The 13,661-nt window shown below is 30.4% G+C and overlaps 1 protein-coding gene across 4 annotated transcripts in view; it reads left to right on the plus strand.

The window, feature by feature from the left end:
- LOC118198084 (dystrobrevin alpha-like) overlaps nucleotides 1-13,661 on the plus strand; it is a 167,024-nt gene that overhangs the window by 35,803 nt on the left and 117,560 nt on the right. For all 4 annotated transcript variants that reach the window (XM_085820167.1, XM_085820166.1, XM_085820168.1 and 1 more), the window contains exon 6: nucleotides 1,838-1,989. In XM_085820167.1, the coding sequence (XP_085676293.1) occupies nucleotides 1,838-1,989 (152 nt within the window). The remainder of the gene's footprint in view (nucleotides 1-1,837; nucleotides 1,990-13,661) is intronic.

Raw genomic sequence — 13,661 nt, forward strand, 5'->3', positions numbered from 1 at the left:
CAGAATAGTGCATGTGCTGATTTTGAGCAAATTTAAAGTAGAATTTTTAAAAGCCATGTTAAATTTCTTAAATATAGGCAAGAATATTTGAAATATTTTTGCATGAAATCTGCTTTGTGGAGAACCGCAAGATCATGGGAGGATGTGTTTCTAGTTACTTTAAAAAAAGTGTTTGGCATAATTTATGGCGAGCTACCATATTTCATGGGAGGATGATGAATATGATAGCCACAAATGTGAAGGTTTTTGGATATCACAAACCAAAGGTGAAATTTTCCAATTAATGGATTTTGTAAAGTAATGTGGAGAACCGATAATAAATGAAGATGATATAACAGAAAATTTTCATTGCGATGAGAATGCCCCAATCATCAATCAATTAACAGATGGCAAAATCTGTTGTATGGTTCTAGATCCAAAAGATTGCTTTGGAATTGAATAAGAAATTATGTCTGTCTACAGAATGAAAGAGAAAATATTAGCACAAAAAAGAGACTTAACTTGCATTGAAAGAAATGTTTAATAAAATACACAAATAAATATCAAGCTTTTTTTTTTTTTTTTTTTTTTGTATATTTTTTTACCTTTTAGATCATAAATGCTTCATTATTTCATAAATCCTGATTTCATATTTTTAATTTTATAATTTCTACATGCCATCTTACTAGTTTTAAACTAACGATCTAATGTCCAGAAAAATCCCAAATCCGGAATCGCCGAAGTCCCGACGGGTCCAGATCGTGGACTTTGTACTGTATTAGTTAAGCTTTGTTTGTCTGAACATTTAGTGTTGGAACTTCACATAGGTTTATTTGGAAGTAATCCAGTTATTAAACTAAATTCCAGCAAGGTGCTGTGTGAAAAAGACTAATTTTTTATTATATTATTTTAAGTTAAACTCATCAGCAATGAGGAAATAAAGTTTAAAGGTAGCACTTCTATTTTGTATTGTATCATGCGTCGTCTGTCAAAATTTAGCAAAATTGTAAACTTGATAAAGCATAAAGGTAAACTCTAAGAATAGGAGTAGTTAATTAGGTAATTAAACACACTTAGTCATTATAACTTTTTTCCATTATTTCCAAATGTGATGGTTATTTCGCAACATGCTTCAAAGTATCTGGGCTGAATTTGAATTTCTACAACAAACATATTCAAATAATGATACTGTTCATAGACATAACTGAAGTTATCTTCTATATAACCAAACTTTAAATGAACTCCAAAAATATCAGTCTTGTAAAGTTCATCTGTGAATTGTTCCATGTATGCGTATTTGACCTATGCATGTGTGTTCATAAGCATCATATGGAAAAGAAACATATCAAAGTAAAATTTTAAATTAGTCAAAAGAAGTTAACTTAATTTGATTTGATGTAGATTTTGAACAAAACTCTTTTAATTACAGTTGTGATGTCTTTGTTTTTCAGGAGTAAGGTAAATTGTGCAAAATAGCAAAAAAAAAAAAAAAAAAAAACCATTTTTACAAAGTGTACTAGAATTTAGTGCTATCTATGAAAATTTTTGTTATTTGCTTCTGAAAAAGAGGAACATGTGTTTAATTTCCCTCAAAGTGCACAATATGTTATTTAAAATCTATGCTAAATTAAGGATGATATTTTTGCATAATTTTAAATGCATAAGCATATTCGCTTTTCAAGGAACATCAAGAAGTAGCTCAACTTTCTAGGTTACCTGATATTTCAAATTGATTAATTAGGAACTGTTTAAAAATTTTATGTATTTACAATGAAAGCGGTGGTCTCATTAATCTAGAGATATCATATTATGAATCTGTAAAATTACCTGTAAAATCATTTGCAATTTCTTGTTCTAGATATCTTTTCACTGATCTCGGATGTCAGCGGTAATCTTGTATTCAGCAAATTTGTAGATTTTTTGAAAGAAGCTATGGGATTACCATGCTCAGTATATGAATCTCCATCATTCTTTTTTACTGATAGTTTACCTCGCACTATTTTTGATGGGGTAAGTTTACTTTGACAAAAATTTATATGTATTCAAGCTTGAAGCTGCTGTAGTTATGCATCATTTATTTATTTATTTTGCAGAATAAAATAACTAAGGTATATCAGATTCATCATCCTCTTCTTATTATTGTTGTTATTTTATGTTTTCACATGTTTTACTGTATGATAACGATAGCCAGACTTTTGCTAATTTATGCTCTATATTTTCTAATAAGTGTGACAGTTGCAGTTAGGATGATTCTTCTCCTAGCATGTTTTTGTGGTTGCTTCTTGATGTGAGTACTGATCCTCATTCTTAATTTGATTGTATTATTTTTTTCTCTTTTAGTTATCTTGCTTTGTTGTTGTTGTTATTTTTTTTTTTTTGGTTAAAAAATTGTATGCATTAAATTTTAGTTAATATGCTGTTAGAGCCTTTTTTTTTAATGCCTTCTGTTTGTAAAGAGTTATACTGGAAGTTTTTACAAAATTTTATTGAATAAAAAGTTTTATTTCAAATGTTTTAGGAATTCTAGTATATTGGGAAATTAGATAGATGTAAATGCATGTATGTTTATTTAAGATGTTAAAAAAAAAAAAAAAAAAAAATAGCTTTTGGAGTTTAAATAGCAAGTGAAAATTTTTCTTTCTTTTCCTTTTATGTATATAGTATTGCCAGTAAGTTAAAATATGTATACAATACAAATTAATGTTTTCAGTTAGAAGCATAGATTATCTCTAAAATCAGCCAGAATTTCAATTTGGGTAAGAATTGATTGTAGTAAAAAAACTTGCATTGATATTACAGTTGTGAAGGTAGATTTTTATGGATAATTTTTGTATACGTTTTTTTTTTTTTTTTTTTCATCCCATCCTGGAGATTAAATGGCATATATAGCGCTAACATGATAAGTAAAAGAAAGTTAACATCCTGATTCCATGGTTTGATAGAGGGTTGCTGGGAGATTGAAAAAGAGTTTCATTATTGCAACATGGCCTTGTAGTGATTTCAGTGTCTTCTTTGATTTTAAGGCCACTTTTAGAGCAAGGGTTTATTGGTAATTACAGTTCTCATATATCTGGAAATTCATTCTAAAAAGTTAAAAGCAAACTTATGTAATACTGCAGTGAAAAGAGGTGTGCATAAGATGGTTATTCATTTGGATTTTGGCTTTTTAAAGCAGACAGTTCATCTGTGAAAGCTCTACTTTATTGCAATCTCAAAGTAATTCAAAATGTAAAATGGTTTGGTTTATTAGTTATGGCAAAGCCACTCAAGGGCTATCTGCCTAAGGGAAGAGATGCTTTTGTGGACGAAAACTCTAAGGGGTACTGGCTCGTATGCACATTACACATGGGGAAAACCATGAAAATGCCCATTCAGCCCAACCATTTGCCAAGATTTGAACTCCGTACCGAACTACCAGTGTTCAGGGAGCAACTTTGCCACCAGTGGGCTCATTTAAAATGGGATTATTTTTATACTATTATTACTTATCATTCTTTTCTGTATTTATTTTTATGTAATAAATTTAGAAAGGAAACAAACAACAAAATATTCAGTTTGCCTGAAATTAATAGATAAAATGATCCATGACAACTTTATAAATTCAGTCTGAGAGTGTTGCTATTTAATAAAAATGTAATTCATTTTGAGTAAATTTGCCATAGATCTGTCTTCTTCAAGAAGCAACGTATTCTGCAAGGTTTTTAAGTTGATGAACTCAGAAATAAAGTGAAAAACATGTTGTGAGTGTTGTTCATTCAGATTCTTGACTTTAAAACATGCAATTTTTTAAATGTTCTTTTTTCTTTTTTGGTTTATCTGTTTTTAGATTGATCATTTAAATTATTAGTGCATAAAAGGTTATTCTATGATATTTTATTTCATAAGTAACACTTGATTTTGTGTAATAAATATCATTGGAATATCTTGAGATTTTAAAATATGTATACGTATAATGGTAATATCTTCATTAATTAATTTTTTATACTTAAAAAAATTGTTGAATTAACTATTATATGTCAGTGGCTATCTTATTGATTAAATCTTAAATTATTAATAGATATACATTACTCTTAACTTGTCTGGCTGTCCAAACTTTGTACTGTAATACATTAGTGGTGTAAAAAGTACATAAAAGAGAGACAGTAGCAGAATCTGTTTATGTAATTTTTATTTCCTGAGTTACTAGTGCATCTTTTTATTTTATGATTTAGTTTAGCCGTAAGGTTTTTAAATTGCTCTTATAGTTTTCTCCTATTGCATTTGAATTTTACAGTTTTTTTTTTTCCTTTTTGCATTGCTTTCAATTTAATCTATCCCAGAAGTTTGCAAATACAAGTAATAAACACAATATGAACTATATAATGAATATACAAGCTTTAATAGAATATGCATTTGCCAGTGATATGAGAACTGATTTAGTACTTAGCATGAGGGCTTGAAAGATCATCCACCATTATACGTGGTAAGTTAGCTTAATGTTACAGTAAATTTCTGAATATTCAGTTAAACTGGTACATATTCTGCACATTTTCAATTATTTGGATTTAAAAAAAAAAGTCTGGGTAATTTTTTTTTAATCTGTAGGTAAGAGATGTATTTAGTTTAATGAAGATAAGATATTTGGCTCTACTCTTATATATGCCCTAAGGTTGGCAACTGTGCCGGTATGTGTTCTGTGCTGGTTTTTGGCACGATTGCATGTTGTGCGATGGTTTTGGGGACGATGTTTGGCAACCCTTTTGATGTTGAAGCTTACTCTTTTGCTGCAGTGGTTTTATTTACTCATTAGTTTGTGTCATGCGTGTTTTGAAATGGCATATGTTGCAATGAAAGACATGGTGGCAAGATTTCAGTCACGTATTTTAGATTGTGTGCAAAGCAAAATCCTAAATACTACAAGGATTTAGGAAAGGAAGGTTTTGAATATTTATTTGTGAACCATAGTATCAGTTTCGTGGATATCGAGTCTGACTGTCATATAAATACCATAGCAAGTATGTGGTGGCATGTTGAAGCTATGTTCTGCTGTCTGAAGAAGCATTCATTATGGTAAGTGCATTTTATTTTATTGTTTTTATTTTGTAGAATGCTATGTTCATTGTTTTTTTACTATGAATTTCTGTTGTTATTGTTGTTTTTTTTTTTTTGAATTTTTTGTAATTTATTTTAGTTATTTTGCTGATTTGAGCGCAATGCCTAGATTGTGAAATTCATAGATGTTTTTTTAACTTTAAACAGAATGCTCTGTACATGGTATTTTTTGAAATTTATTGTTGTTATGTTAATTTATTAAAGTGAGGTGTGCGTAGTTCATAGATTCCTTCGCTGCCTAGATTGTGCAATTCATAGATGTTTTTTTTAAGTTAAAACATATTGCTGTGTACATGGATTCTTGTCAAATATTTTTGGCTAGAAACTTTACGTTTTTGCTATGTAAATTTTTTGTTTTTGTTTCGGATTTTTAGCTTAAATTGTGTGTTCAAAACATGGTTTTTGCATATGCAAGAACCATGTTTTTTTAGACATTTTAGGCTTAAAAGTTCGAAATGTAGTCAAATATTTAGATAGTAATTGGGCACCTTGGTGTTTCTCGGCAAGCGAGGGCGTATATAAGAGTAATTCCAGATATTTTCCTTTTTTCTTTTTTTTTATTTGAACAAAGCTTATGTGTTTGATAATAATAATCATAAACATTTTTATTCAGAGCATATTTATAATTTATGCCCTTCAAAATATCTTAAAAAATATATAAAACATAGTCAACTAACTAAACATAGTCTTTTCATTTTTTGCTTCCTCAATTAATTATTTCTACTTTCAAGAACATTGCTTGAAAATATAAATTTTATCTCTGAAATAGTTTATATTCCTTTTTCATACTTATCCAGATTGTTAGCTTATGCGTGGTTTCACCTTTTTTTTTTCAGTCTGTTAATGATATTTACTTTGTTGTTTAATATTGAAAGAATTTGCTGTCATTTCTTCTAGCAAATTAACTAAAAAGAAAATATATCAGATTTTACCCTCAATAATAATAATTAAAAAAAATATAGTAACTGACTGTGGTTTACTCTACTCTGCAAAGAAGTTCAAAGAAGGACTTGACATCATTGCATTTATTTAATCCATTGAAAAAATAGAGCACTTTTTGTCCCTAAGCAATGACTCGTGGAGTAGTGAAGAACAACAAGGCTCTCTCTCTCTCTCTCTATATATATATATACTATATAAAGTATGTCTTATTTTTTTTTTGTTAATGCTTACTGGCTGTTTGCCAATCAATGCAAGGCAAACTATTATACATATCAATATTAATTTAGTGGCTTTTCAACAGTTTGTGTGAGAGTTACTTTAGTTTCTTAGCCAGTGAGTTTTAACTTGCAGGCTGTCTCATTTCTTCTTTGCTACCATTACATTAATTTATCTATTGAAGTTGAAATTTAGGTGAATCTTGGTTTTGCTCAGATGATCGGGCGATTACTAAGTCTTAGCTGAAGTAAGGTTGTATGCGATCCATTATTTGCTGTCAGTTTAAGTATCATCTAGGGATAAATAGAAATTGTTTGATCTAAACATTTGCTGCCAGTCATTTGTTGACACGTGATGTGGTGGTATCATCTAATAATCAATCACGTGCCAGTGCATGGTGAGATATAAATTAATAATATTGGCATTGTGTCTTAAAATGTGTGTAGTTGTGTATCGGCATGGTAGTAAATGTCGTAAATTTGACTTTTTTTGTTTTTGCATTTTTCATGTAAATTTTTTTCAAAATTTTCCCACAGTATGAGCAACATAAATGATAATTTACTGAGCCTTTCTTATCCTAAATGAATAAGACGTGAGTACAAATAAAGAACTTGCAAAATATTCGAAAGGCTGTTTATCAGATGAATATATTAGTAAATTCAATTCTTCAGGTGAGGAACAGTATGTCCTTTACACAGATGATTCTGAATATTGAGATAATGATTTATGTGAAGAAAATAATGCAGAAATTTCAGCATAGCAAGAACTTATGCTAATGCAGAAATATCAACATAGTAGGTGCTAAGAAATATAATTTAGGAAGAAAAGTCGACTTATCTGCAGCTCTTTTTTGGATTAAAATGATTTCTGATGTGTGGTGTACGTACCCTAGCAATGAACGTGTTACAAATATTCCAGGCATCTATTTGTGTTGATCAATCATACTGAATTACTTGTGAATTTTGAAATGTAGTTGACTTGTAAATTTTGTTGCACACAGAAAAATATTTTTATGGTATATTATTTTTTACATTCAGCCATATGTTGTGTTATCAGTAACCAGGTTACGTACAATCCTTAAGAGTCCTTAAAAGTCCTTAAATTTTTTGGAATCAATTTTTGGTCCTTAAAAGTACTCAATTTTGGCAAAAATCAGTAGAAGGTCCTTAATTTTAATCATCTGAAATTTCTGTTTGTTTTTACAACTGCCATTTTGAGTGTGAATTAGCATTTTGGAGAAATGTTTTTGGCGATTCACTGACGTATATGGTTATCTTTTGAATGGGTTCATGGGTTATAATTTGTTTCTATTTCTAATATTTACTCGAGTTTCTAAGCAAGAAGTGAAACATAAGCATTTCGAAATTCATTTTTCATAATAAAGAGCTCTTAAACAATTTTTGCTTTTGGGGACGTGAATTCTTTTATTAAACGGTTCTAAATTTGGCGACTTGTCAACATTTTGGCGATTTTAAGATCAGTTTCTAAAGAAAATTTTTAATTCCAAAATCTGAGAATTTTTCGACGATTTTTTTTAAAACATCATAACATTGATAAATTTCATTAAAATAATGGTAATATATTGGAATTATATTTAAAAAATAACATTAAAAAAACATTTTTATTTTGTCATATTATAAAGTTTCATTTTGGAAAACTTATACAATAGTTTGAATCTGAAAAATAAACAAGGTATAATGCTGTTTATTTTTCAGATTTAATTTACGTGGAGCATAATTTACGAAACAGCTTTTAGCAAAAGCAAAATTAGCTATGTAAGTAATTAAAAAGTCTCTTTTTTAATTTTTTTATAGTAAGCGTTTTTCCTGTGTAATTGTCTCGGAATATTCAAAATTCTCAGAATATACATCAGTTTTCTCTATAAAATTAATTTTACACTTTTCTCTCCTTTTTTTCCCAAAATATTTCTGACTTTTTGCTGTTACAGAATTGGTTGGGGTAATTTTTCTTTAGTATTTTTGGCATTGCAGCTTGGAAAATTTAGAAGGATTTGAAGGCAAGATTTATAGACCCATGGTTCTAGAAGATTCGAGAAATATGTGACAAAATGAAAAATGTCTCCATGTTATCAACATGTAATGTATGTATTTTACAGAAAGTTTGCGATGAATTTCTTACCTTTTGGAGAATGTCTGGAAGAACAATGAAAACATAATATTTGAATGTTTTACTTCTGATACTAGAATCTTTTTCCTAGCATGTTTGTCTTCCCTTTATTTTCTCTACTTCTCACTAGACACAAGTATGGAAAATATCAAAACTGCTTCTAATCTTATCACATGACCAGACATTATAGAAGGAGATTTTTTATTAATAAAGAAATTGAAAATTTACAATTTAAAAGATTAATCTACAATGTCTTAATGCATCGACACAAAGCTGGCACTAGGCATTTCCCACCTGATGAATCTCTGTGGATCCTAAATTCGACTACATAGTACCTTTCTAAATTCTGCTTCCAGTGCTTGCTTTAAATTCTAAAAGTTTTGCCATTTCTAGATTTTGCTGTTTGGGTGTCACTAAACTCTAAAAATTCTGCCTCACCAGCTCTGTAACTGGCCTTTACCATATATATTTCATATTACTAAAAGAATTTAATTAGTCACTTTTTCTACACATTCTAAATGCATTTAGTGTTTTTTAGAAAAACAGAAATCTTTAATTAAATCCAAAAATTCTAAAATAAAAAGGAAACATGCTGAAGAAAGAAACTGAATACATAAAGAAAATTATTCTTCAAAGACATGTACAGTTATTATTATGTAAATTACCCAATTGTTTATGATTTCAGCCTTTACTATAATTTTCCATTTCTGTTCCCTCATATGATAGGGTTCCTGAGCCAGATTAAATTAAATTGTATAATCTTTGACCACTAGTCCACATTTTTAGTTTGAATTTGACTGTTCTTGTTTAATTATGTCACCGTGATTGACTTATGTTAATGGTAATATAGCATCAGAACATGCCTTTATGTTTGTTCTAAGTTCTTTTTAAATAAGAGGCTTATTTGTTTGATATTGTAGTTACTTCCAGACATAGTGATAATTTGCTTCACATCTGTTGGGGGTTTTGGACTATTTAACTATTACCAGATCAAGTAAACCCTCATAGGTACATTGTGGAGTGGTTGTGGACAAGTTAGGAGATAAAGCATGCAGAAACTAGTGAGAGTATTGGTTTGCATATTGAGGCAAATCTCTAATTATTGTTAGAAAAAGAAAGATGCTTAAAGAGAAGGAAATCAATATAAACTAGGCAAAATGTTTGAGAAGGCTTCAAATTAAAATGAAGGATAAATATTTTGTTGAGTGTTGTTGTTCCAAAACTAAATGTTTTGTAGCTTTTAATGTGTAATTATTCTAATATCATTTAAGAATCAGTGTCATAAATTACATGTATTTTAAACTGTGAAATTTAATTAGATTTTGATTTTAATAGGGCTTTTTTAACAAATATTGTTAAGAAATAAAATTTTATAGTAATCCATAATAACTAGAGTTACCTATTTACCTAATTTAATTACTTATAACTAACTGCTTACCCTTAAAAGTTATCTCTACATATTAAAGCGAGTTATTGCCTGTCATTAATACTCACTGTGGTCACAAGATAAAACACAAAAACATATAAATTCAAGTAAAACTTATTCTTTGCATATAGTGAGACTTAAAACAATACAAAACAACTTATCACCTCTGGTGCTTGAATGGCTTATTGGAACCTGAATGTATACTAACTGGGTTACAACTCCTTGAATTCTGCACAAAGCTATGACATTAACTGCATCAAACAGAGCCTGACTAACTTTCAACACTTGCTAACCTTGCCTACATCAGGCCTTTCAAGTTTGTTCTAATCAGCAGGTCTCTCTCTCGATAAGCAGCAGCGGTGATAACATTCAGTCTTTTGTTATGAATCATGCTGATTATGATCTTACTTCTCATTTTAACCTATGCTGTTTGACACAAAATCTACATGCTATTTACTAAACCTTAAGACCAACAGTTCTCAACCTTTTGACTAACGTGTACCATCTAAACAAAAATTGAAAACCTTTAATACCACCACTACAAAGTACTACTACCACCACCAATCTTGAACAAAGCTCAGATCGCGTAAATTTACGAGTGTTAGAGAAGAAACTCAATCAGGATGTTGGGATTTTAAATTTGGAATAAAAAGTTAAAAATACTTTGCTTCTTTGTGTACCACCTATTTTTTCTTGTGTACCACTGGTTGAGAACCTCTGCTCTAGACTGATCAAGTATGTGACAAAATGAGACATAAAAAAATCAACATAAAGCTAACTATTTGTAAAACGTAAATTTCACTTATCTTCTTTCAAAGTCTGGAAGTAACTACAACCTATTATAAGTGTAAAATATTTAATGTTACTTGATAAACTGCATGAAGTTTATTTTATTCTCAGACTTATTAATAATTATGTTAATTAATTCATGTTTAGTAGTAATGCATACTACAGTCAAAAGTCGTTAATCCGGACTCGTTGGGACTTCGGCGATTCCGGATTATCGATTTTTCCGGATTATTGATCATCAGTTTAAATCTGGTAAGATGGCATAAAGAAATTATAAAATTAAAAATATGGAACCGTAATTTATGAAATAAAGAACAATTATGATCTAAAGGGTATCAAAATTTACAAAAAGAAAAAGCTTAATATTTATTTGTTTACTTAATTAAACATTTCTTTCAATGTAAGTTGTTTAAGTTGCTTCGTTTCATGTGATAATACTTTCTCTTTAATTCTATTAAACAGACATAATTTCTTGTTTAGTTACAAAGTTCCACTGTTCAAGTCCTATAATTGCTGTGTCGAGAATACCGACTGATTTGTCAATCGAAATTTTTTCGTTTTCAATAACTCTGTGTCACTTTCTTCACTATCGGAAGCGAATTATAATGACGAGGAACTTGATTTAAATCATATCAAAGATGGAGTACATCCAGATAAAATACTACATTAGTAAGGAATTATAAGCCAAATAAAATAAAAACATCTGCCCTGAAGATAAGGATAGTGCTGACAGATCAATTTCCAATTCAGTGCGCGCCCCGTCATTTCCCTCCCCCCGCAGAGCAGCGTGAAATTGATAAGCATATTTCGGAATGATTAGATAATCAAAGGACATGCCTTTATCCATTTTTTGCAGCAATTCCCTTTTCTGTTTAATGGACTTCGAAACATACTTTCGCTTTTTAGATCCTTTACATGTTAGTAAATATATATTGGAAATTCTATTTGACATAATCGAAAGTTCAAGCTTACTTTTATAAAATTGCTCTAACAGTCTGCAAAAAATAATAAGCCGGATCCAATTCGAAGATTAAGGAACAACGCAATCTGCAACATTAACTAAATTAGATCATTTTAGCTTAGCTTATACTGTCCATTATACATTAAACACGCAATCGTAAACGTATTATGTGCATGCGCACACGCATATTCGCAGCCGTAAAGGTCTTACGTGCAAGCTTGAACGCCTATGCGCATGCGCAGAAAATTTGTAGCTTTGAGGTCCGTATTATAGATCATTCCGGATTATGGGTGTCCGAATTAACAACTTTTGACTGTACTTAGGAATCTATTTTATTTTTAGGATGGTATTACAAAAGTGAAATTCAGCCATAGAATAATATTTTTAATTGAATGTATTCAGTTCCCATTTGCTCATAGGTCCTTAATTTTTTTCATTAATGGTCCTTAAAAGTACTTTCGTGTGAAGAAATGTGTACGAACCCTGGTAACTTATATTATTTGATAATATTTTTACTTTTATGCATATGATAACTTGTCAAAATAACTATAGCCTGTTTTTTAAAATAAGCACTTCAAGACCATTGCCAGCCACCTTCCCCCCCATTTGCGATCACAACTCATGTTATCATCATTGCGCAGCATTTATTCTCTCCACCTCATATGAGATTTTAGTTCAAGTGAACCGTCAGCTGTGAGCTTTTCATGAAGTGAAATACGCTAAATGAAAATGAAGTGAGAGAAAAAAATTAAGCAACTCGACCTTTTATTTCGTAGCTGTTTCTTGCATGGTTATGAATTAAATTGGGTGATGGAAAATAACTTTGGAGTTCATATTTTAAAGTAATAGACTAGAGTAATGGTCATTAAATCAGGATCACTAGACAACAGAGAGTTAAGAGCTACATGCATGCGGTACTGTATTATTCACATGTATAGTTCAAATTGATAAATAAATCAAAAGCAAATCAATAAATTAATAACAAGCTACATTTTACCTAGCCCAAGCAGAACAACAAACACTAACTGCTTCTAACTACTTCCTGTTGAAGTGGGGGAAGTTCCTGTTGAAGAATTTAAGGAATGCATTTTATAATCAGTGGCTTGTTGAAAGTAAAAGAAATACAGTCAAAAGTCTTTAATCCAGACTCGTCGGGACTTCGGCGATTCCGGATTATAGATCATCAGTTTAAATCTGGTAAGATGGCATGCAGAAATTGTAAAATTAAAAATATGAAACCGTAATTTATAAAATAATGAGCAATTATGATCTAAAGGGTATCAAAATTTACAAAAAAAGAAGCTTAATATTTATTTGTTTACTTTATTAAACATTTCTTTCAACGCGCGCATGCCTACCTTACGCATAGCCGAAATTAGAAAATTGCAACCAGAAAACTATTTGATTTGTATTCGTGATATTTATAATGACGAGGAATTTGATTTAAATCATATCAAAGACGGAGTACATCGAGATTAAATACTACATTTAGTAAGGAATTATAAGCCGAATAAAATAAAAAGATCTGCCCTGAAGATAACGATAGTGCTGACAGATCAACTTCCAGTTCATTGCGCCCCCCCCCCCCGCGCAGAGCAGCGTGAAATTGATAAACAGATTTCGGAACGGTTAGATAAGCAAAGGATATACCTTTATCCATTTTTTGTAGCAATTCGTTTTTTGTTTGATGGACATCGAAACATACTTTCGTTTTCTAGATCCTTTGGGAGCTCCAGCATCGGAAATTCTATTTGACATAATCGAAAGTTCAAGCTTACTTTTATAAAATTGCTCTTACAGTGCACAAAATAATAAGCCAGATCCAATTCGAAGATTAAGGAACAGCTCAATCATCAGCATTAACTGAAATAGATAATTAGATCATTTTAGCTTATACCGTCCGTTATACATTAAACGCGCACGCGAAAACGTATTCTGCGCTTGCGCAGACGCATATGCGCAGTCGTAAATGTCTTGCGCGCATGCGTAAAACACCTATGAGCATGCGTCAACGCGGCGCATGCGCAGAAAGTTTTTAGTTTTTATGTCCGGATTATAGATCATTCCGGATTATGGGTGTCCGAATTAACGACTTTTGACTGTACTGAATTTGTTTTGCAAACAAAAAAT

The sequence above is a fragment of the Stegodyphus dumicola genome, chromosome 7, assembly GCF_044657685.1.
Source record: "Stegodyphus dumicola isolate Sdum_Otavi_A_Nest chromosome 7, ASM4465768v1".
NCBI lineage: Eukaryota > Metazoa > Arthropoda > Arachnida > Araneae > Eresidae > Stegodyphus > Stegodyphus dumicola.